Raw genomic sequence first — 22,797 nt, forward strand, 5'->3', positions numbered from 1 at the left:
AAAGGGAAGGGGAAAGGGGAGGGGAGGGCAAAGGGAAGGGGAGAGGGGAGGGGAGGGCAAAGGGAAGGGGAGAGGAGGGGAGGGCGAAGGGAAGGGGAGGGCGAAGGGAAGGGGAGGGAGAAGGGAAGGGGAGGGAGAAGGGAAGGGGAGGGAGAAGGGAAGGGGAGGGGAGCACTGGCACCTTGCAGGGCAGGAGAGGTCAGTACAAGGAGGTAGAAAGGACAAAAGGAGAACAGAGTAAAATGTAGTTAACTTTATTCTCCTTAAACCACAAAATAGAGTCTTTGGTTGTACAAACATCACTAGTTACAGTCTTGCCACGAGATCCCGGCTACGGGGGCAGTTAGTCAGAAGCCATACCCCTGAGGGTCTCTTTAAAATGCTATCACCAAGGCTAAAAGACTTGGGGTAAGGGAGGTGATGAAGCTGGCAGGCTCCCCACCCTAAGTCTGGGGAGGCAACTGGCCCTAGGAGGGCACAGGGCCCAGGCCCCGGCGTCCTGGCCGCATGGCCCGACGGCTACTACACATCGTCACGTCTTCAGGGCCCACAGTGCCAGGTGAGGGCCTGCCAAGAAGCACCAGAGCCACTTCTCCATCTTCTTCCTGTGGGCCTGGTACAGAAGGGTAAGAAAGCTGTGAGCCAATGGCAGCCCGAATTCTGAGTGCCCGGCACTCACCCCGACAGCTGTCAACTCACCAGGACTGGGAGATGGTTCCAAAGTCCTCAGCTCCTCCACAAAATCTGGTGACTGATGGGGAGACAGGCTGGTCAGGGCAGGTCCCAGATCTGCCTGAACTTACCACGCAGGCTTGGCTATTTGAGGCTAGGCCCACAGAGCCTGGGGCAGGGTCGGAGCACACTGGGCTGAAACCAAGGTGGGTAGGCAGGCCCCACATACAGGAAATGAGTAGGAAACACACAGAAAGGAGTGGAGGAGGGTAGGTGACAGGCATGGGAGGGTTAGTAGGAGCGTGCAGATGGGCCAGGTGGCCCCCAATACCTGGATGTCATAGACAGGTCTGGAAGAAGGCAGGGCTGCGAAGGCCCTGTAGTCAAACTTCTTTCCAGACAAGGGCTTGAAAGGACAGCGTGAGGGGGAAAGGCAGAGAGCGCAAGGGAGGTAAGGCTGCTGGGGAGACCAGAGCTGTGCTGCTCAGGCCACAGGGTGTAGGGAAGGGCCCGAGGTGTAGGTCCCTTACCAAGCGTCCAGGTGAGGTACTGGTCTGGAGGCTGAAGTCTGGGGAACAAGAAAAGAATGTTGGGAGAAGTTCTCACAGTAGGCGGAGCCCTCTACTGGGCCCTGGAAACATACCTTCTAACGGTGTGGGTGATGGTGTGGGTGCAGGTGAAGGGGCCTCAGACAGCCGCTCCAGGGGTCCTCGCTTGCCGCGGCCTTCCTGAGACTTGCTGAGGACCATTTGTGCACGAAGAGCATCCTGTTCCAGGGACTTCATCCTGTGGAACCACAGAGGCAATGATGCTGGGTGGACCGGCGGTGTGGTGGGTGGAGCCTGCTGGGAGTGGGGAGTGCTCACCTGGCTGCCCTCCACAGTGCCCGCTTCTCGGCCTCTAGAGCCCTACGTTCTGCAGGAGACAGGGCCTGCTCCGAGGCAGGAAGCTCAGGGCTCTGCATGCGTAACCGCTCCTGATGGCGTCGCTCAGCCTTGGCTGTCCTCACTGGGGCACTACCTCCCAGGGGCGGGGGTGATGATGGGCTGCAGCTGCAGAAGCAGAGGACAGGGCACATTGTGGGAGAGGGCATGCAGCAGACAAGTCAGGTAGTGGGGCTCAGCCCTCTCTACTCACCCTCCTGCATGGCTTGGCATAGCCCAGGGCTGCTCAGCCTCCTGCTGATCATCTGGAGACTCCCTGTCCGAGGTGAGCCCCATGTCAGGCCCTGCAGTGACAGCTTCTTCCCGAAGCATCTGTGCCCTCTTCTGCTGCAGCTTGCGAGCTGTGGGCAGACGGGCAGGCATATCAGACAAGGCTAGGTCATCATCCCACCCAGGCCTCTTCTCAAGTCTGGGCTCCTCACCTTCCTCCTCCTGCATCTTCCTCAAGTCATCAGCACCCACCAGGGACACACGCTTGGGGGGACCCTCTGCCTGAGGCATCCGTACCTCCAGCTCAAAGTACTTTTGACGTTCACGGAAGGATAGCTGCTCTGGGGAGGCTGCGGGACCAGGTGTTGGAGGCTACAGGGGGAGCAGGCCCTCAGACTTGGCTGATGTTTCTCTTGGCAGCACTCACCTTGGCCACCCCCCCTACAGAGCACACAGTAGCAGCAAGGCACCACTACACATACCTGGAGAGCATTGTCCTCGGGTGGATGCACAGTGGGCACAGCTGCAAAGGCCCTGTAGGCCTGCTTCGCGTTGGCTGGCAGGTCATCGGGGGAGGGCAGCTGGGGAAAGAGAACACATAAGGCCAGGACAGCTGCCCCAGGGCAGTCAGTGCCCAAAGAACTGCCAGCTGTATCCTCCAACTACCTCTGACCCACACCCACCATCCTTTCCTGGGAGGAAGCTCTGCCACCCTCACCCACTGTGGAACAGGACACTCACAGAACAGGGACCACCTCTGCCCTTGGGGGCCGGGGAGCCCCTTGGCCAGGCCTGAGCCAATGGCTGGATCACCCCCGGTTTTGTCTGCAAGGGGAAAGGGGTGGTGGCAGAGGAGAGCAGGATCAGAGGTTCAGGAGTGGGAGTAGGAAGATTAGGGGAGAGAGAGAGAGAGAGAGAGAGAGAGAGAGAGAGAGAGATATGGAAACAAGGTAGGCTACAAGGGGACATTCATGCAAATACCTGTCTTGGCAGGGCTGAGGCTAGGAGCTAAACTGGGAATGACCCTGTACCCACCCCCACCCTACACTGCATTGTCAGGAATGCTGGAAGTCGGGCTCTCTCCATGCAGTGACTAGGAGGGACCCCCAGTCAAGAAGGATAACTGCACAGAAAAGAGCTTATGCTCGGGTTTTGGAATGCTTCAACTCCTATAGCAAGGTCTCTAAGGCCAGGGTTAATCAGGAAGGTGTGTCCCTGGACAAAAGCACCGCCTCGGGGGGCCCTGCACACCAGTACCCATCTGCTGCCCAGCAGGGCACCTGTGACTGAGATGCTCACTTGCTGGCTGCCAGGGGAGGAGGCCTCAGTCATCTTCCCTCCGGCGGTCGCTGATGATCCCTTGGGGAAGAAGGCAGTGGTTAGGAAGGAAGGTCAGTGGGGCTTGCTGTGTCCCAGGGGAGGAACTGGTCTGAGCATTTACTGTGGCAGCTCCTGTGTGCCCTAGCCTAACCACAGCCCGGGGATGCCACCAGCTAGGCTTGAATGACCAGGAGAGTGCCATGATCCCCAAGGCTGGACAGTCAGGTGTCTGCTCACAGCAGTGGGTTGCTGCCAAGGGTGCACTAAACTGTCCAAGAAGAGCTGAGAAAAGATGCACAGATTGAAAGCAGATAGCTGGGACCCAAAAGCCCTGCTACACCAGTACTGCTTTCCTAATTGTCAATGAACCAGAGGAGCATCCCGGCCTGTTCCCTTTCTTAAACCATGCTGGCTTCGTTAGGGCTGCTGGGGAGTAGAGAATCAGCACCCCAAAATACAAATGTGTTACTTCCAGGCCCCTCTGACCCTTTCCCGTCTCCCCTCTGCTCAGCCATGTCCTGGCCAAGCCCACCCCTTAAGTACTCACGGTCTGGCAATGGTGTCCCAGCATCTCCTGGGAGTGATAGTTTTAAGTACCTCTTGGAGAAAAATGAGGACCAAATGTCCTTTCTGCCTGTCCCTAGGCCCGCAACCGTCTTGAAGGCCACACCCCTCGCTTAGGCCCCTGAGTGGCCACTCCCAGACCAGCTGTCAGTGCTGCACCTTCCCCACCCACAAGGCCTCCTTCCACATGGCACAGCTGCTTCAGCCCACCCTCCTCTCCACAGTGGCTATGCATGTGAAACCCCTCCAGGGTGGCTGAGAGGATGACAGCTGCCGCCTCTTCCCAGCAGCCTGCCTGCAGCCGGGCAAGGTCTGCCCTACTCAGCTATGTGGGAGCAGATACTAATGGAGAGGGGTCAGGGGCTTTCAAAGGCCATCCTCTTTGCACCCAGGAGGGGATCATAGCAACTGCCACAAAGTAAGGTCAAAAGGCTTAGACAAGGGATGGACGTATAGGTCAATGGTAGGGTGCTTGACTACAGTGTTCAAGAGGCTGTGTCTTGTATCCCCAGCACTGCCAAACAAAAACAAAAAATCCTAAATGTTGCTTAGCTAGGAGGCAAAGCACCAGCTCAGACATCTACAAGCCCTGCCTGATCCAAGACAAAAGTTCTCTGCCTGATGACCTTGGCACTCCAGCTGGCAGCAGCAATTCCCACAGGGACGGAAGAATAAAGCTAAGACAAGGTAGGCAGATGATAGGTTAGGGCAGACAGGCCGGGGAGAGTAAAATGCAGCATGCATCACTCACTCTTTGCAAACTCCCAGCACTGGGCACAGCAGCCAGGGCCCGGTAGTCCAGCTTCAGAGGCTCCAGATCCCGACCCTGGAGAACAGAGTGGACCACAGTGCAAGGGGGAAATCTATGCCCCAGGGATGTGGCTGCCTGTCTACTCCTGAGCTACGTTCACCGCAATGTCCTGACAGGAGGGGCTAGCCGGGGCTCAGAGCTAGACCCGTGTGGGACTCACTGTAGTCTCTGCAGTCTCAGGCTCCCAGGGAAGGGTTTGACTGGCCAGCTCTTTCTCCTGTAAATAGAGTAGCTACGGTCAGGGACTAATAGCACAGGGCCAGTCCCAGGCCTCGGCCACTTTGATCCTGACCTTGCCTGGGCCTTCAGGACTCAGCTCCCTGTCAATGGATGAAACGCTTTCCAGGCTGTTCCTGTGGCCAAGGCCTGCTGCAAATGGGTTGGCAATGACACCTGGGGACACCTGAAAGGAAAGAAATGGGATGAGAGAGGAAACTTGCTGACAAGGTCTCACACTTCTGGGGCAGGCTGTGCCCCCCTCCCCCCCCCCCCATATTCTAACAAGCTGGCCTCTTAAGGCTCTGTGAACAACCTGTTGGTCCACCATGACCCTTGTATACCTGTCCCCAGCCTTCCAGGGACAAAGAGTAGCTGTGGTCCTAGGTTCATGGAGTCACTATGGGTGTAGGTCATGTGACGTGGCCAATGTCAGCCACTGCTTAGCATGGGGAAAAAAGGCTGAGTGTGGTCACTCTGGGAACAAAGGAGGAATGGCCATTAAGATGGGCCTGGGACGGGAGTAACTTGGCAGCAGGGTAACACGCCCAGATGCACAGGCTGAGTGCGGAGTAAGACTCAGAAACACTGGAAGGAAGTTCAACTATCTCTAGGACTGGAAGTCTGGGGGTGGGGGGAGGGCAGGAGGGAGAAAAGAGTGTGTATGTGTGTGCATGTGCAGTGCTGGGCAGGGCACAGGCATGTGAGAGCACATGGACTGGGCCTGAATGTGCTTGGATGAAGGTAAACACAGGTGATGGAAATGTGGCACTAGCTGCTTTCTAACCCACATAGCACAAGGGACTAGCTCAGCTCCTCTAGCTCCAGAGGAACACAGGAGGAGGAGGGGCTAGCAGAGCAGAAGGCGAGATGACACCGCGTGGTTGCCATCCGGTTCTTGCTATATGCACAGTGTGGTCTCAGACACAAACCCAGTGATTCAGAGACCACTGAGATGAGGAGAGACCGAGAGAGAACAGACACACAGCACAGGAGCAGCTGCCACCTGGGAAGATGTAACTTGAGGTTGAGTGTGTCAGGCAGGGGCAGGGACACTGAACAGCAGAAAGTGTATTTACAAAGGTACAAGGACCACAACCTATAAACACTAAACAGAGTAGCTAAACATAAAAAGTAAGGACCGCTAGAAATTAAGAAAGCTGGATAAAAACCATCACAATGGTAGACAAATTTCTCTCTTTCAGACTCTGACAACACTAGTCACACAATAAACCAGGTGCGTCCTTCTTACTTTCTGGACTAATTCAGTCAGAAAGGCACTGGGAAGGCCCAAAAGATGCAGGCTTAGCGGGGTAGGAAGGATTGTCATACAGAGAGACTGAACAGAAAGTAAAAACAGCAAGGATGAAGACGCCTGGTTTCCCACATCAGCAAAGGCCACTCGAGTACGGGCTGACTTGTGGTGTTGACTGGAAAGATGGACAATGCCACGAGGTGACCTGAGGCTTCCATGACTCTAGAAATAGCAGATCAGTGACTAGTCACACACTGCCCTATTTCTGGCACAATACCCTAAGACAGTGCACCAGACCTTGCCTTCTGAACACTATTCACTGATCAGCACTCCCGGGAGAAATGGCCAATCCCGTAGCTGGGCCAGAAAGTGTGGGAGGAGTCCAGAAGCCAGGAAGTGCTCAGAGCAGATGGGTGGTATCAAAACGATCCTGGCTCAGCCTGAAGCCCCTTCCATAAGACAATACTGAAACAATCTGACCGTTAAAATAACTGTGACTGGGCTAAAGAGATGGCTCAGCAGTCAAAGCAATGCAGAGGACCTGGGCTCAGTTCCCAGCATCCACATGGAGGCTCACACCTGTCCAGAACTCCAGTTGTAGGAGAATCCTATGCTGCCTTCTGATTTCATGGGCTCCTGCATGCATGCTGTGAATATACACTCATGTAAGCAAAACAAAACATTCATGCACATAAAATAAGTTAATCTTAAACGAAGCAAAACTGTGGCTAATATATACTACCGCCTTGGAAAGACAAGCCTGTGCTGACGGGTAGGAGGATGGGAAGAAGACACCACCAGGAAGGGGCCAGCCTGGGCAGGAGACACTCAGGGACAAGCACCATAGCAAGATATGAGGGTTCACTCAGGCACCAGCAAAGGCACTCAGACCGAGGAGTGGATGAGGGGGGGGGGAGGTCAATGTTCTTCAAGGGAGTGCTAGCTGGGGGGGAGGGGGAGGGTGCTGAAGCAGTGTCTACTGTCGACATCACTGCTGCACCACTGTCAAGTCACAAAGCTGAGTCCACCCACGGCAAGCAAGCACCATTTGGACTGTCAAGATGAACCAGTGTGACGAGACAGAAGATAAACATGTGACCCACAGGGGGCGGGGGAGCCTAGAGAAACAACAGAAAATACTCTCTTTACACAAAACACATAGGAAAGCAAAGTTTCCTTTGAGAGAGCACAATGACTCAGGTGAGGTGGGATGAGCTGAGCTGGCCTGGCACCCCTTTCCAGACCCAGCAGCTGCTGTGGGACCAGACTGGAAGTCCAGCAGTTGCAGGTCTGACAGCAAGTGAGAGCCTAGATGTAGGTAAACCCTGCAGGAGCCCTGAGAACACCAGTCCTTAGCACAAGGCAGGGAAGACAGAGCCAGCACCCCCGCTACACCCAAAGGCCTGAGGGAGGTAGAAAGATCAGGAACAAGCCACTAAACAGCTGGCAAACTGATCTCACAGGTCAAACAGGACCAGATGACTCAAGTGGGTAGTTTGAGAAAAGTGAGGTGCCCGGCCAGAAAGATGGCTCAGGGGGTTGAAAAGCAACTGCTGCCAAAACTGATGACCTGAGTTCACTCCCCAGGACTGACAGGGTAGAGAACCAACTCCCACAAGCTGTCCCTGAAAAGACTGGCACAAGACATTTATCTCTTCTGCCTAAGAGATGAAGATAGTCAGTTCAGAAACATTGTAATTCTAAATGAAACTACAAGGTTCATTGTTAATGTATTGTCAGCTACCAACAGCCTAGAGAGAAAAGCTGGGAAGATGTCTAGTGGTGGGGTGGAGTGAGGTGGCAGCAGCAGCACCTGACTTTAATCCCAGCACTCAGGAGGCAGAGGCAGGCGGATCTCTGTGAGTTCAAGGCCAGCCTGGTTTACAGAGCTCCAGGACAGTCAGGGCTACACAGAGAAACTCTGTCTTGAAAAACTGAAAGGGGAGGGAGAAAAATCAATGTACTGGAAAATACAGATTCTGCTTTCACAGTCTTTCAAAAGGAAAGTTTTCCTAAGAAAAACCAGTTGGGTGTGGTGGCAAACATGTTATCTCAGCACTTGGGAGCAGAGGCAGGTAGAGCTTGGTTAGTTCAATGTCAGTCTGGTCTATTATACAATGAGTTGCAAGACAGCCAGAGATCTATGTGAGATCCTGTCTTTTTGAAAAACAAAAACAGAACCAGAACCTACACACAGCCCCAAAGGAAAAGCCTTAATTCATAAAGTTTGTAAATTTTTACAACCAAAGGATCCCATTCTAAAAAAGAAACAACACCACAAGAGGAAGGAGGTGGCACAGAAGTCCCACCACTTCAGAAGGCTGGAGGATTGTCAACCTTGGCTACACAGTGAGACCCGTTTCAAACAAATTCTGGAGCTAGAAGCATCAACAAAGAAAAAGCTCAGTGGAAGACGGGGTCCTAGGGCTACTGCTGGAGTTTGTCCAAGGCCCAGAATGAACTCGCCATCATAGAGTCGGGGGAGTGGACTGTACACGATGTGACGGTGGTGTGTATTTACAACATAAGAGCAGCCAAGGCATCTTGAGATGAGACAGACAGAGGGGACGTGGTCACAGCAGATAGCTGTGGGCAGGAAAGGGCCCCTCAAAGGCTCTCGGTCAGCTGCCCACTTCCCAGACCTGCTCACTAGCTAGCTAGGCTTATAGAAACCTGCCTTGCTCCCCAGACAGGATTCAGATGAAGATCCAGCCAAGACAGGCTTTGGCAGGACTCAGCACATGCAGATACACAGCTGTTTCCCCACACTCATGAGCCACCCAGGTACAGTAGGAACAAGCCCGGGTTACAGCAGCAGGGACCAGAACTGACATCATGTAGCATGCACGAAGCAACACACTTCTAAACACATGTGCTCATGTAAGTGAATAAAAACTAGTCCTCTCTAGGGACTAGATCACCCAGGGTAAAGTCTCTGTCTGTCTGTCTGTCTTCCCCTGCCTGCCCTGCTCCCCCGGCCCAGGACAAAGGATTCTCTTGGGGGAGACGTGGGACAAGGACCCACCTTAAGCCCAAGGGGATAGCACCTCACATGTATCCATCCAGACAAAGACTAACCTGTGTCCCGGCCAAGTGATGCTCACCAGCTAGTCTGGGACAAGGTACAGGGTTTGTGGCCAGAGGGAATCCTTTTGCCAGTACCTGACAGGAAGTCACTAATGCAAAGAACCACTGCAAAAGAAGACCAACTGAGGACGCTGCCTGTCCCTATGGTTGAAGGAATAAAAACTACAAGGAGAGGTAATAACAGCCACCAACACACTGGAGACTAGCATGGCTAGCAAGGATGTCGGGAACAGCAGGCAGCCAGTGCACACAAAGGTCCCTTGAAGGCTCACTCGGACCTACAGGTGATGTTGAGGGTTCCCCAACAACAAACAGGAGGAAGGACAGTGACAAAGCGCAAGCCCCATGAGGAGCATCGAGGCTAGAGAGAGACCTGCCTCTTGGGCCTAGGCCTAGGCCTGATGGCTGGACATTCCTCCTCTGCTCCAGGGAGCAAGAAAGCAGAAGAGGCTCTCCCCTGTGCCCATGCCCTCACTCTGGCCTGTGACATGCTGAGAAGCCAGGAGCCAGGAGGTGAGTGAAAGCTCCACCAAGGGACTGCCAGAGGGGCACCCTAACGGCCAGCAGGGTCAGGAAGCTGCCTTCCTGCTTAGGGAGGTGGAGTACAGGGGGACTGAGTAGGGCTCCCTGTCCACATGCTCTCAGGTCCTGCCTCCCCAGAGCCCTATCACAGTCCTTCTCTCAGGACCTGAGTGCATGGGCAGACATGGCCACCTCTACACAACCGCCCGCCCAGATCACAGCCTGCAGACAGTACATGGGTTCAGAAAAGGGCGGACAGAACAAGGCGCGCCATTCCCACGTGCAGCTGGCTCACAATTGCTAAGTACTTTCCAGACTGAAGCAGAGTCCTGTGTGCTAGGACGGCACCTAGTCCCCAGGGCAAGCAACTCACCTCCAAGGCTGCGCTGGTGCTGGTGTCAAAGCCATCACAGACAAGCACGGTAAGGGCGTCACCCACGCTGCGCAGCAGCTGCACTGCCTCAGCATGTGTGAGGCCCAGCAGGCTCTGCTGGTTCACCTCTAGCAGCCGCAGTCCCACACGCAGCCGCCCGTCACGCCCGGCTGCTCCTGTAGGGCTCACCTGTAGGGAGCACAGTGTGAGACCGGCACCAGGCGCCTATCCATAACTCCTGGAAGGAAGAGCGCTCACCTTGGAGATAAAGATGCCCTCATCTGTGGGGTCACAGGGGTTCCCCGCGTGACCCTTGGCGCCTCCTCGGATGCTGATACCCAGCTTCTCCCCAGGGGCCTTCTGGATGCACAGTTCCCGCATGCCTGGGGGTGGTGGGTCCCTCCGCACAAGAAGACACAGCTCCAGGCAGGGTCTGAGCAGGGCATTGACCGCCTCTTGATGTGTGGCCTCCCGAACATCCTGCCCGTTCACTGCTAGGATTCGGTCCCCGACCCGAAGGCCACAGCGAGCAGCTAGGCCCCGAGGAAGCACCTATAGGACAGGAGGATAACGCAGTAGGCCGGGCTGCACTGATGGCTGCCCCAAGTGCTGGGCAAGCTGCTGCTTGCACAGAGTTGCCTACCAAGCCTACTTACCTTGGAGATGAATACACCAGGGTCCTGGACACCAAACGGATGGCTGGAGTGGTCAGAACCTCCCACAATGCTAAGCCCCAGTGGGCCACCAGCCCTGGGTAGGCATATTTCCTGGGGACATAGGGTGAGCCTCAGTCAGAACTGGGCTCTGCAAGGAGAGCAGGTAGGATGGATGGCCCATTCTGCCCCATCTATCTACCCGTGGGGCAGTCGGCTACCCAGATATGCATGCAGTCCGACATCTACACAGCTTACTGACTGCAGCATGTAACAGAGCAGCTACTAGCAGGGTATGCTAGGGCAGACAGGAAACATCATGGAGGCTGACGAGGGTACCTTAGCTTCTTGGGCACACATACAAAGGCTGTGATACTAAGGGGTCAAGGATACCACACACCCACAATCAACTAAGCAAGGCTCATAGGGGCTCAGAGACTGAAGCGGCAACCAGAGGCCAGGAGGGATCTGAGCTGGGCCTTCCACATATGCTATGGCAGTGAAGCCAAGTGGGCTTATGGAACTGCTCACAGTGGGAGCGGAGCTGTCTTGACTTTGGCCTGCTTTGGGGATCCCTTTCCTCCTACTGTACTGCCTCCTCCAGCCTAATAGGAGAGAATGGGCTTCATCTGATTGCAACTTGATATACCATGCATGTGTGGCTGATGTCCCTGGGAGGCCTGCCCTTTCCTGAAGGGAAAAGGAGGAGTGAATCTGGGAGAGAGGGACTGGTAGGGAGGAGGAAAGAGAAACTGCAGTTGGGATGTAATATATGAGAGAATAAAGAAAGAACTGAAATTAACAAAAGGGGGGGAAAAAAACAAGGAAAAGGCAGGTTGTGCACTTTCTCTCTAGAATGGCTACACCAGTTATGTGCGAAGAATCCTGGGAGGCTTTTACTCTATACCTGGAGCCAAGTGGATGTCAAGCAGGATATGGGTAGTATCTCACCTCCACAGGGTATGGTCCTTCCAAGGCAGTGGCCAACAGGCTGGGGGACAGCCTAGGTAGCACAGGTTCCCCGGGGATGGCAGTGGTCATGGTAGCAGCAACAGCAGCAGTAGGGGTTGAGGAGGAATGTGGTGGGGGGCTCGGGGGGTAAGCCCCTCCAGTCTCCCTCTCCAGTAGCAGGGAGATGGTAGGGGAAGCAGCAGTCAGCAGGGAGACGGCATGGTCGTGCCTCGCCTCAGTCATGTCTACTCCGTTGATCTGCAGGGACACTCACGTCAGAGAGGGTAAGCAGAACAGAAGGCCCCTGTCAGGCCATACCTGGCCCCACTCACCGAAAGGACTCGGTCGCCAACCTGTAGAGTTCCAGCTCGGTGGGCAGCCCCTCCCTCTGCAATGCGAGATATGAAAATGCCCTGCAGGAATAGAGAAGCCACACTGGTACTGGAGACCTGACACGCCTCTGCTCATCAGGGAAGCCCCCTTCAGACCCCAAGCTACTGCCTCACCCCATCACCAGCTCGGTAAGGTGTGGAGCCCTTTCCACCAGCGATGCTGAAGCCCAGCCCCTTCTCACTGCGCACAAGACAGGCAGCAAGGCGCTGGCGGAGGGGTATAGGAGTCTCAGGCTGAAGCAGGGGCAGGCGCAGGCCACCGCCCCGCCACTCCCGGGGACTATAGTCATCTTCAGGGCGTAGGGGGGTGATGGTGACTGCGTTCTCAGGCTCCACCATTCTCTCCCTCCACACTCTCATCTGCACAGCAGCACCTGCTCCCCGGAGTGCTTCCACAGCCTCATGGTGCTCTGCGTCTTGCAAGGCCACACCATTCACCTGTGGGGGATAGACGACGACGGCCATGGCACAAGGCAGCATCCAGGCCTAGCGAGCCTGACTCAGTGTGCTTGTATTCTTTTTGTTTGCCTCCGTGCCAGGATCCAAGCTAGCCATTGAGGCACAGACAGATGCCTGTGGCCTTTGTACACTAATGCCCTCGCTCTTGAAACTATCACCTGCTTAGCTGAGAACAGTAAGGTATTATGTTGCCAACTGCAAATGTTCCTAGGAAGAACTGGATTAGAGCTGAGCAGGAAAGCACCCCTATCCTCAAGCCCTCTCGATCTAGAACCCCAGAGCCCTCTCCTGCCTCAATCATCCTTGTCCCCAAAAGAAGATCAAAGCTTTACTGTGAGTTTGCAAATGGCTGAGCAGTCAGGTAGAAACCTCCAGGGCTTCCACAAAGGGACCAAGTTCCCAGCAGGGCTGCTGAGGTCTGACCTCACCAGGCTATTTATGATATGCCCGGTGCCTCTTGTCTAGGCTGAGGGCTACTTCTTTTTAACAGCCCACCCCCTGTAGTACTTAGTACTGGGGATTAAACTCAAAGCATCACCCATGGTACATTAGTGAGTCACTGCCAAGCTCCATCCTTAGACCCAGGTGGAGAGCACTTGGCTTGGAGAACTTATTGTTTCAGGGCTGGATGCTCTTACCCCGTTAGCTTTGGGGCCTGGGCTTCTGGATGAGGAAGAGAGTGAGGGCCCCCACTTCCCACTGGAAACAACCAAGTGTCTCAATAATCAGGATTATGTGGACCTTGGAGGGCATAGCTATCCCTTGCAAGGGGGTCACTACTTACCTCAAGAAGTTTGTCACCCACTCGGACTCCTGCACGGGCTGCAGGACCCTCCTCAGACACTCGAGAGATGAAAATGCCCTAGAGGACAAGGGGGGACTGGTCCACAAGAGCACAAACAGAGGCAAGCACCGCCTCCTTATGGGGTGTAGGTGCAGGGGCCACTCGACAGTGAGAGCGATTTCCTAGGAACACAGGCCTGGCCTGCACCCTGGAGAGGGTGCACGAGGAACACCAGGCCTTGAGGCCAGAGGGGCTGTCCTCAGCTACTGGGGAGGCTCCTGCCCAACAAACTAGAATAGTCAAATCAAGCCTGGAAGGCTTTCAACCCCAGAGCCAGCCAGAAAAAATGGGGAAGGAAAACCTGTCCATAGAGCTGTTCTCACACTCCTTAACATTCTGCTTGACCACCCGCCTGGATCTGTTCGGTGCCCTGAAGTGACCTACGCATCACACATTCTAAAGGATGGGCAGGACAAGTGGAGTGACCACTGACACCCCTTAGAGAAAAAGGAAGTCTCTTGAGACAGGAGTAGCAGGTGTGGGGAAGAGAGCTCATGGAGAGTGGCGCCTGGTAATTGACAAGGCAGCTGCTCACCTCATCATCTCCTTTGTATGGGGTAGAGCCTTTGCCCCCTGCGATACTGATGCCCAGGCCCCCTGTCTGCCGCACGATGGTGAGTGTTAACTGGAAACAAAGTGGACACAGATGCCTGAGAAGACCTGAGATGTTTGGGAGCTTGCAGCAGCAGGAAGAACTGGCTGCAGACAACTGCATTCAGCTCATCCCTGGGTATCTGTGCCCATATGGGCAGCAAAGAGAAGCAGGGAGGCTCCTGCAATCCCAAGGCAGGCATAACTTCTGTGGGCTAGCCCATGTAGTACAGAGCCAGCTGTCCTTCAGAAGTGAAGCCTGGACTTGCTCCTGTACACAAGGATGCCTTAAGGTGCACAGTAGGATATAAGAAATGGCCCATACCTCTACCCATCCCCATACAAGGCAGGCTGTCCAAGTGTGGTAATATCTTGCCCTGCCAGGGGACCAGGAGGCCCTGGGGAAGTAGAACCAGAACCCCAAGTCTGTGGTAGCTCTCAGGAAAGCCTCTGGGAGAGGGCCTGAGTCGGAGCCATGGAGGTGGAAAGAAGTGAGAGCCCGCAGCCCTGGAAGCAAGTCAGCAGTAGCCCTGGGCCCAGAGCAGAGAGCAGCAGTGAGCAGTACAGACCTCTTCCTCCTCAATGCGAGCAGGCTCTATCAGCAGGTTATTGGCCTGGTCAAACGACACCCCCTGTTAGGACAGGAGCAGCGAGGCATGCAGGTTAGCCACCGCTGGGAATTGCCACCACCTTACCCAGCCCTCACCACAAGTAGACAGGACAGAAGGAAGATCCCATCAAGCTCCCGTGATTTGAGTTAGCCCCTTCCCACTTGGGTTTCCCTCCCCCCTGACACCCCTCACATCTGTAAAATCATGAGCTGCTCTGCAGACCCTTATATGGTGTGGCTTGGCTAGCTGGGGTAATGGCTCCAGAGGGGCAGATCTATTCCTGGCTGTCCCTGACCTAAGCTCCAAATTGCCCCAGATACCATGTATCCTCAGCCTATACTTTCAGGGTAGGAGCACTGCAGGGGCAAAAAGCGTTGGACTTTTGGTAGCTGGGGCTTTCTCTGGCCTCAAGGCATCCCCAGTAAGTGGGTAGGTTCTTTTTGAGCCACCAAAATCAAACTTGAGAATAAGGAAGAGGGGCCACTGCCCTATAGATCTACCTGGATCCCAGAAAGATCTGAGAAGGCACAAGAGCTTCCACCAGACCCATAGGATGGGCTACAGACCAGTAGCAAGGCCTTGTGGCTGGTCACTGCCTGAGGCAAGAGGGATCCTGGGAAAGCCAGTAGCTCCTGAGGGAGGACCCTGTCCAAGTTTCCAGAACACACAGGACATAGAGGGGCACTCAACTTCCAAGTGCCCTTGGCCTCCCACCTCACCAGGCAGGCCCAGGGAGCTGCCAAGAACTTCAAATAAGATCGACGGCAGACAGACCCTAGGACTAAGTGAGGAGCACATGGTGACAATGATGCCAATCACAGTGGACACATTCATTACTCTTCTCCTGACAGCCAAGGAGTCAGTGGACCAGGGCCTGACCTGTGTGCCTGTCAGATTAGGGCTAGATGTCCTCCATGCTATGACCCGCAAGGGTCCAAAGCAGCCTACTAAGCCAGTGGAGCCTGGGCCAGATAGGATATGAATGTCGCACCTTGACAGAGGGAGCAGAAGCCACAGCCTCCTCTTTGTCTTCTTCTTCGTCCATGGTGGCCTCGTCGTCGTCTTCAACCCTGTTCTCCTCTTCCTCCTCTTCCTCCTCCTGGGCTTGAGGAGCCCAAGGTGTGTGTGGCCCATTGTGCCAACCTCCAGTGGGACCCTTCCTGTCTGTCTGCACCCCCTGCAGCAGGGCCACAACAGCTTCAGGCTGTGGGAGTTTGGAGATCTTGAAGTGCTTCTTGTAGTGGGGAGTGTCTTTCCGGATGAGCCTCTGCCGGCCACTGGGAAGTTGCCAGGGAGCCTCAGGCTGCCCCTCTTCACTTTCACCATCTTCCCTGGGTATCACTGTGTCCTCTGCGAAGTGCACTGTGGGCTAAGGGGGCAGAAAGATGAGGGTGGCAGCCTGGCCCTGGCTCACTCCTCCCAGGGCCCAGCTATGGGGCTGACAGGCTGAGCCCTGCAGGTAACAGGTTGAGGTTGACCAGTCCCTGCCGTGCATGTAGAAGTACACAGAAAATTCAGGGGCTAAGACCAGAGACACTGCTCTCTGCAGACACACATGGTAATGCAAGTGGAAAAGCTTAGCAGGTGGAAGCATATACTGGGGCCAGGAAAGTGGAGACACCATCTAGGGAAAGCATACAGGTGCTAAACTGACAGTACTAAAGTCAGATGAGACGTGAACTCTACCTACCCTGACACCTTTCCCAGGAACCCTCAGGACCATCACCCTATAGCACACTTTGCACAAAGTGCCAGAGGAAGCCCTTTGCTGGCCACTGCTGCTCAGACAGCTGCACAGCTGGCTCAGGAAGACATACAGGATGAGCAGCGTCGGCCCCCAGATCGCCCTTCTCCTGGCCTACAGGCTCCCAGCCTGCCTGCCCTTACCTCATCATAGTCGTCCTCTGGGTCTTCCTCCTGGGCTAGAACAGCCTCTTGCTGGCCTGGCCCTTGTACCTCATCCAGGAGGGCCTCAGGCTCTCCTTCGGAGGCTGTGCTTGCTGAAGGGGCAGAGCCTCCGCTCCCGGCCGACTCTGCACTCAGCCTCTTCTCCTGCAGCAAGTGGTTGTGTCAGGCTGCACACAAGCTTGTCACCCAGAGAAGAGACCTGTGTGGCAGATCTCTTCCCACTGCCCTGGTCATAACATCCCCACCAGGCTCACTTCCTGTAATCCCTCCCAGTCCACATCCAGAGTCAAGCAAGGTCATTTTTCTATGGCCCAGACCTTAGCAATGCTTTCTCCGAGATTCAGGAGAACAGACACAAGACCCCAGGAGAACATCAGCCTCAAGTGAGCGCTATTCCTACCCAAGCTGGGAAGTAGCCATGCATGGGCAGTACACGCACTGTCAACTTAGCCACTGTGCCCACAGAAGCTTCATAGTAAGGAGATGACTTGCCCTGCTCTAGCACTAAACTCCTTCCTAGGTACAAATGGGAAAATGAAGGTAACACAGCCTTCCTTCAGCCTGACCCCCGGGCAACCTCCGTCCTGTGCCACCATGGCATGTCCAGCACTTGGCCCTGGGAAACACCAACCCTGGCTATGTCTTATTCTGACTCCAAAGGCAGGGACTACACGAGACCCACCCACCTGCATCCTTTGCCTGGCACAACCCTCGGCTGTTGCCTGCCTATGTGGTTCCAGCCCATTCACCAGCTTATCTCTAGCCCCCTCCACCTGCCCCCGCCCCCCATGGAGCCACTGTCCTCACAGCTCCCACCGCCAGGATGGACGGACATCTGGGGCTCCCCTTTCCTTCACGCCTACCTCCTCTGAAGGTGAAGGCGGGCCGGGATCAGGCTTGCAGACGATGGCCTCACTCCGGCGCTCTTCAATGACCCTCTTCATCACCTTGAGCTCACTTGGGTGAGGGGTGGCCCTACGCTGTAGGCCCTGCCATGGGGACAGGGATGAGGAACAGAGGCCGGGAAGGGGTCAGGCAGGGGTGGGATGGAAGTGCACCGCCCAGAGTCCCCACCCCTCCATACCCGCTTCTCAGCTGCAGCTTCCTCAGCATCCTCATCACCTTCAAGGGTCTCCACAAACTGGATGACACTGACACGGCTCAGAGGGGGGTCACTGCAGCTCTCTGAGGGACTGCTCTGCTGTCCAGGCTCTTCTGTGGGAGGCAAGAGTCAGGGACCTGTGTTGGTCTCCCTACCTCAACCACCCACCATTCAAGACCCAGCCATCAGCAACCTACCGAGGCTTGGCAAGGGCTGCTGGGGCAGCAAGTAGCAGGTGAGCACCTTTTCACCAGTCTGGGCATCATCCTCGGTCTGGAAGCGGAGCATGGGTTGTGCCTGGTTCTCAGCCAGCCACAGTGCCTTGAGGTTGAGGTGGGTGAGCGCAAACGGCAGACTCCGCAACCTGGAGGCCAGGCAGGCATAGTCAGCACACAAAGGGGATGGAGGCTGGTCCCCAGGGGCCACACAGACACTCACCGGTTCCCAGCTACATCAAGCACATGCAGCTCAGCTGTATGGGCAAGCTCAGGGGGAAGGACAGCCAGGCGATTGTCTCTCAAAGAGAGGACACTGAGGGCTACACAGCCTCCAATTTCAGGTGGCAGCACCTCAAGATGATTCCGGTCCACATTAAGGTTAGTCAGTTTGGTCAGCTTGCCCAGAGAGCGAGGTAAGGCCTGGCCGGGAAAAGGAAGGTTCTGAAGCTGACAGAAACGCCTGGGGTAGGAGGCAAAAGAGAGGCCTTGGGAAAGTAAAGGTCTCCCTTCAGGTAAACTGGCTAGTTCATCAGGGTTCCCCACAGCCCTCAGGAACTATGGCCAGGGGACCTGAAGGTGGAACCCATCAGTAGACACACTCTTTTTTCCTCCTTAAGCAAACACCCTGCCAGGCTACTTGAAACCCCAGACTGTCACCTCTGGCCCTCTCCTACAGCCACCCAGCTCAATCTATCAAGGCCGTATCTCTGCGACCTCTCCACTACTCACACTGCTGTCATTTCCAAGGCCCTGTCTTCTCTCACTACCATGACTGGGGTACCCCACGTATAGGAAAAGTTCCACGCTAGCCACAGGCCAGCCTGTCTCTCAGCCGGAGACTAACATCACCACAGACCCCTCTGGTTTGGACCCTACAGTTTCTGCTCTCCCTTGTTACAACAAAGCACACACACACACACTGAAGGGCAGCCTCCTTCTGTTCAATTTGCCCTTGCTTTCTTTCCAGTCCTCCCTGGCCCTACCGCACACATTTAAAAAAGCACAGGCTCGGCTCTTTACCTGGCGGAGTCCTATAGGGCCCCATAGGTCCTAGACCATCTCATATGCCAGTGAGCTCCTTCCCCTGACCCTGAGGATGCCCTAGCAAGCACTTCCCTCGGGATAAGCCACCACCAGCACATGCCACTGCCATCAGGTGCTTGTGTTCCTGCGATGTATTAGCACTGACTGCACTCAGCACACCCCAAAAGGCTTGCTGCCTCAGGGCTGTCCTACCGTTAGCAGGTTCTCTGTGAGGATCAGTTCAGAGAGGTTCTCACAGTCCCCTATGGCCTCAGTCACCTCGCAGAGCCGGTTCTGGTCCACCTTCAGGATGGACAGCTGCTTCAGCTGACCTGGCATCAAGGGGACACGGTGACTAGATTGAATCAGGTCAAGGGCACTTGAGGACATGGGTCCTCAGGACAGCCACAGCCTGGCCCCATGTGCCAGTGATAGCCTGTTTCTCCAAGATTCCTTATGCTCACCACGCCCCCACCCTTTGTCCTGCAGATGTGCTCAGCTTCTGAGGCTCTTCCTCATCGATTGGCCCTTATAAAGCCACACTCTCAACTCTTGTCACCACAAGCTACCCTCACCCTTAAGTGTTAACTGATGATGAGGTGGCCAATCCCAGTCTTCTCTTAACCTTCCCTCTTTGAACACCTCTAGCCTGGGTACAGTCAGGTTCTAGCCTAAGACCCCCTTTGGGACCTCCCGAGGGCACTGATGAGAGTGCACTGTCCCCTGGGCCCTCTGGGCACACTGACCAATGCCCTCCGGCAGCCGCTGGAGCAAGTTCTGGGACAGCAGCAGGTCTGTGAGCAGTGCCAGCCCACCCAACTCCATAGGCAGCTCCTCCAGACGGTTCTCTGACACATCCAGGCATACCAGCCGCCGCAGATTCCCTAGCTCCTACAGACAGGCAAGAGGTCAAAGGGCAGCAGGTAGGGGCATGAAGCCAGTCCCACCCTCACTTACCGGAGGCAGTGCTGACAACTGGTTTCGGTCTAGCCACAGCTCCCGTAGGTTAGGCAGAGCCCCCAGAGTGTCAGGCTGCAAGAAGGGACAAGGAGAGGAGAGCCAGTGTGACATCCTCCAGTGGTAGCCGCCCCACACCCCATCTGCCCAGGCAGCCCTCACTGCACCAGCACTTCCAGATCGTTGCCTCCCAGATCCAGCTGTTCTAGCTTGACCAGGAAAGACAGGGACCTGCAGAACAAAGTCTTGGTGTGGCCACCCAGTCTGAACCCCAGCACGGCTCTACCACAGTCTGGGTGGAGGCCCCAAACTTACGCAGGGAGAGACTTAAGCAGGTTCTCCCGGAGTTCCAGGGTCACCAGGTTGGCCAGGCTGAAAGAGTCCAAGGGTGAAATCTGAGGAAGGCAGGCCCACAACAAGCGTTCCCTGTCCACAGGCCCGCTCACCAAGGGACACACTCACTTGCCCACGTCTCCAGGTAGTGCCTGCAGAGACACGTCGTTCAGAGCCAGGTGAGCCAGGCTGCGCAGCTGTGTGAAGCCATCCGGAAGCCTGGGGAAAGGGAGCAGCCGACCTCAGGCACCCAAAGAAGAGCTGCAGAGCCTCGCATGGCCCAGAGCCACCCTCCACTTTGGGCGACACTTACCTGGACAGGGGGTTCCCGCTGAAGTCTGCGATCTCCAGAGCCTTACAGAACTTTATGCTCTCAGGTATCTCAGGGATATCTGCGTGTGGAGAGGGGTTTGCCATGAGGATGCTGCAGGCTCAGGAGCTCCCAGGAGCCCTCTCCCTCGCCTGCTTTCACACAGTCACAGTGCCACCCTGGTCTGCCTGCCCACCGTTCCGGGACACGTCCAGCTCCACCAGCTGCATGAAGTTAGCCACTTCAGGAGGCAGCCGCTGGATCTCGTTGTCGCTCAGGCCCAGCTTTCGCAAGTTCAATAGCCGGAAGAAAGGCTGCGGGTAGAAGAAATGGTCAGGTGAACAGGCTCTACAACCAAAGCCCTCAGGAGAAGGAGGAGTCTCTGGACCACGAGCATCATGGCCACAGTCCCTGGGCCTCCGGGCCACACAAGGTTCTGGCCCTACCCATGACACCCAGTATGCTGGAAACCAAGCCAAAAAAAAAAAAAAAAAAAAAAAAAAAAAAAAAAAAAAAGAAGCAAAAACCCATCCCTGCCCACCTGATGCCTGGTCTTCCTTGTGTCATACGAACCATCACTGATCTGCATCCCAGATAACATGCTCCAGGTGAGATGCCATCAGCTCCCAACTGGATAGTCCCTGCCCTGTGCCCTATGAGTCACTCTCAGCATTCTACCCACGAGGACCACAGCAATGAACAGCAAAAGCTTGACAAAGACCATGAAAACTACAACAACAAAGGCACTAGAGACAGCCATGGAGAGACACTTGATTTTAATCCCAGCACTCAGGAGGCAGAGGCAGGTGGATCTCTAAGCTCAAGGCCAGCCTGGTCTACAGAGGGACATCCGGGACAGCCAAAGCTAGACAAAAAAACCCTGTTTTAAAATACGAGCAAAACAAAGAAAAGCAACAACAAAAAAGCACCAGAGAAACACAAGTGCAAAACTTCCAGGGTTCACACATAAGGATCCATAAAGAACAGAGCTGTCACAGATAGGCCCAAAGTGGGGCTACACTCAACCAGCCCTCAAGAAAATCAGACCATGCTGCCGAGCCCATCTCAGAAAAGTAAACCTTTCATAATCTGCTTCCTCTGGTCTTCTTTCTAGCGTGGCCTCAGTACAACAAAATCAACCACCACACTGACAGGAAGGAACACAGGCAGTGAGAGGTGGGCCCTCCACTGAGAGATGACAGAATAGATCTGACACTGCCAGTGTCTTAGGAGGGTCCCACTCAGCACTGCACTCAAGGTGGGGGGGGGGGGGAGGAGGCAGAACGAGGTGCAAAAAAAAAAAGGCCCCTACCTTTAAAGCAGCCCAGCAAACTGTAACAGTTGCTAGCTCAGGTCGGCCTCGCACCTTGGTCCCATCCACCTCCTGTGCTCTCACGGGTTTCTCTGTTGGCTCCCCTTTTAGGCACAGTATCCACCCAAGTCCCCAGACAGGCTGCCACCAGGTGCCAACACAGGCGGCTGGGGGAGGGTGGGGCTGGCCGGGGCGGGGCTCCGGCCAGTAGGAACCAGCAGGGCCGGCTGGAGGTTGCGGTGCCAAGCCTAGGCAGCGCCAGCTGAGGTCTCGCTCCAGCCGGCCGCCCCAGAAGTCACACACTGCCCAGAGAACTGAGCGCTGGCCCGCGGACGGGGCAGCAGGTGCGGCGGCCGCTCACCTTTGGTAGCTCGCGCAGCTGGTTGGCGTCGAGCAACAGCTCCTCGAGGCTACGGCTGTAGCGGTAAATCTCCTCCGGCACAGCCTGCAGCGAGCAGTGCCGCTTATCCACCGACTCCACGTGCCGGTTGCAACGCCAGAGCGGGATGCACTTCAGCATGATGCGGGCGGACAGTGAGCGCGGGCTCGGGAGGCGCTCCGCGGGCTTGGGCCGGGGGGCGGGGCTCGGCCCGCATGAGCGCCGGGCGCGGGCGGAGCGGCGCGCGCGGGGGTGGGGCGGGCAGCCGGGACCGGGACTGCGGCCGGGGTCGGCGCTTGGCTCGGCCCGCGTTCAGTACGAGCTGTAAGCTCGGAGGGCAGCGCCCAGCTAACAGTGCGGCTTGACCCAGCAGCGCTTTCTCAGGCGCTGGGGGCGCGGCGGCGGCTCCCCATCCCTCCTGGCCCGCTCACCTAGCAGCTTGTATGCCCGCAGCACCGCAGCCGGAACCGCCGCCGCCGCTGCCCGCGACAACCGCCCAGCCGCGCAGCCCGCCGGGAAGCCTAGGCCCGCCCTCACTGCTCAAAACTACAGTTCCCAAAGGGCCCCGCGGCATGGCCCTTCTGACGACCCGTAGCGTTCTCACGGAGAGCATGCCGGAACTTCCTGACCCATTCTGGCCAGACCCAATCACAGCACTAAGTTTCACGACCTACAGCGCATCCGGCGCGCTTTTCGTCCTGGATCCAATAGATCTCAGGTCTGAACTTCTTTCAGCACTATTTACACGAGCTAGGGCTGCAAGCCAGCACTGCCCACAAA

The 22,797-nt window shown here is 55.9% G+C and overlaps 1 protein-coding gene across 3 annotated transcripts; it reads right to left on the reverse strand.

Moving 5' to 3' along the window:
- Positions 1-226: 226 nt before the first annotated feature.
- Scrib (scribble planar cell polarity protein) lies at positions 227-22,233 on the reverse strand. 3 transcript variants are annotated; one of them, XM_051159773.1, is made up of 38 exons: positions 22,000-22,233; positions 20,523-20,640; positions 20,330-20,408; positions 20,146-20,235; positions 19,999-20,055; positions 19,851-19,914; positions 19,684-19,758; positions 19,473-19,617; positions 18,940-19,058; positions 17,924-18,123; positions 17,683-17,849; positions 17,468-17,598; positions 17,247-17,372; positions 16,363-16,527; positions 15,467-15,844; positions 14,434-14,496; positions 13,809-13,898; positions 13,214-13,291; positions 12,085-12,408; positions 11,911-11,991; positions 11,579-11,836; positions 10,631-10,741; positions 10,233-10,526; positions 9,975-10,163; positions 4,814-4,924; positions 4,682-4,738; positions 4,462-4,536; positions 3,126-3,185; positions 2,568-2,651; positions 2,309-2,407; positions 2,039-2,198; positions 1,810-1,957; positions 1,539-1,724; positions 1,316-1,458; positions 1,203-1,240; positions 1,004-1,078; positions 700-751; positions 227-613 (listed from the first exon to the last, which is right to left on the reverse strand). In XM_051159773.1, the coding sequence occupies exons 1-38, from the start codon at positions 22,156-22,158 to the stop codon at positions 468-470; spliced, it is 4,995 nt and encodes a 1,664-aa protein (XP_051015730.1). In that variant the 5' UTR covers positions 22,159-22,233; the 3' UTR covers positions 227-467. The 3 variants fall into 3 exon arrangements, with proteins under 3 accessions (XP_051015730.1, XP_051015731.1, XP_051015732.1); XM_051159774.1 differs by lacking the exon at positions 2,568-2,651; XM_051159775.1 differs by lacking the exons at positions 1,004-1,078; positions 2,568-2,651.
- Between the last annotated feature and the right edge of the window lie 564 nt (positions 22,234-22,797).

This window comes from Acomys russatus, chromosome 17, assembly GCF_903995435.1.
Source record: "Acomys russatus chromosome 17, mAcoRus1.1, whole genome shotgun sequence".
Classification (NCBI taxonomy): domain Eukaryota; kingdom Metazoa; phylum Chordata; class Mammalia; order Rodentia; family Muridae; genus Acomys; species Acomys russatus.

Coding starts and splice junctions, on each gene's coding strand:
- Scrib (XM_051159773.1), bottom strand. CDS start 22,158: ATGCTGAAGTGCATCCCGCTCTGGCGTTGCAACCGGCACGTGGAGTCG. Junction 11,837..11,910: donor TTGGCGACCGAGTCCTTTCG/GTGAGTGGGGCC, acceptor GTGTCCCTGCAG/ATCAACGGAGTAGACATGAC. Junction 4,739..4,813: donor GTCCTGAAGGCCCAGGCAAG/GTCAGGATCAAA, acceptor CTCTATTTACAG/GAGAAAGAGCTGGCCAGTCA.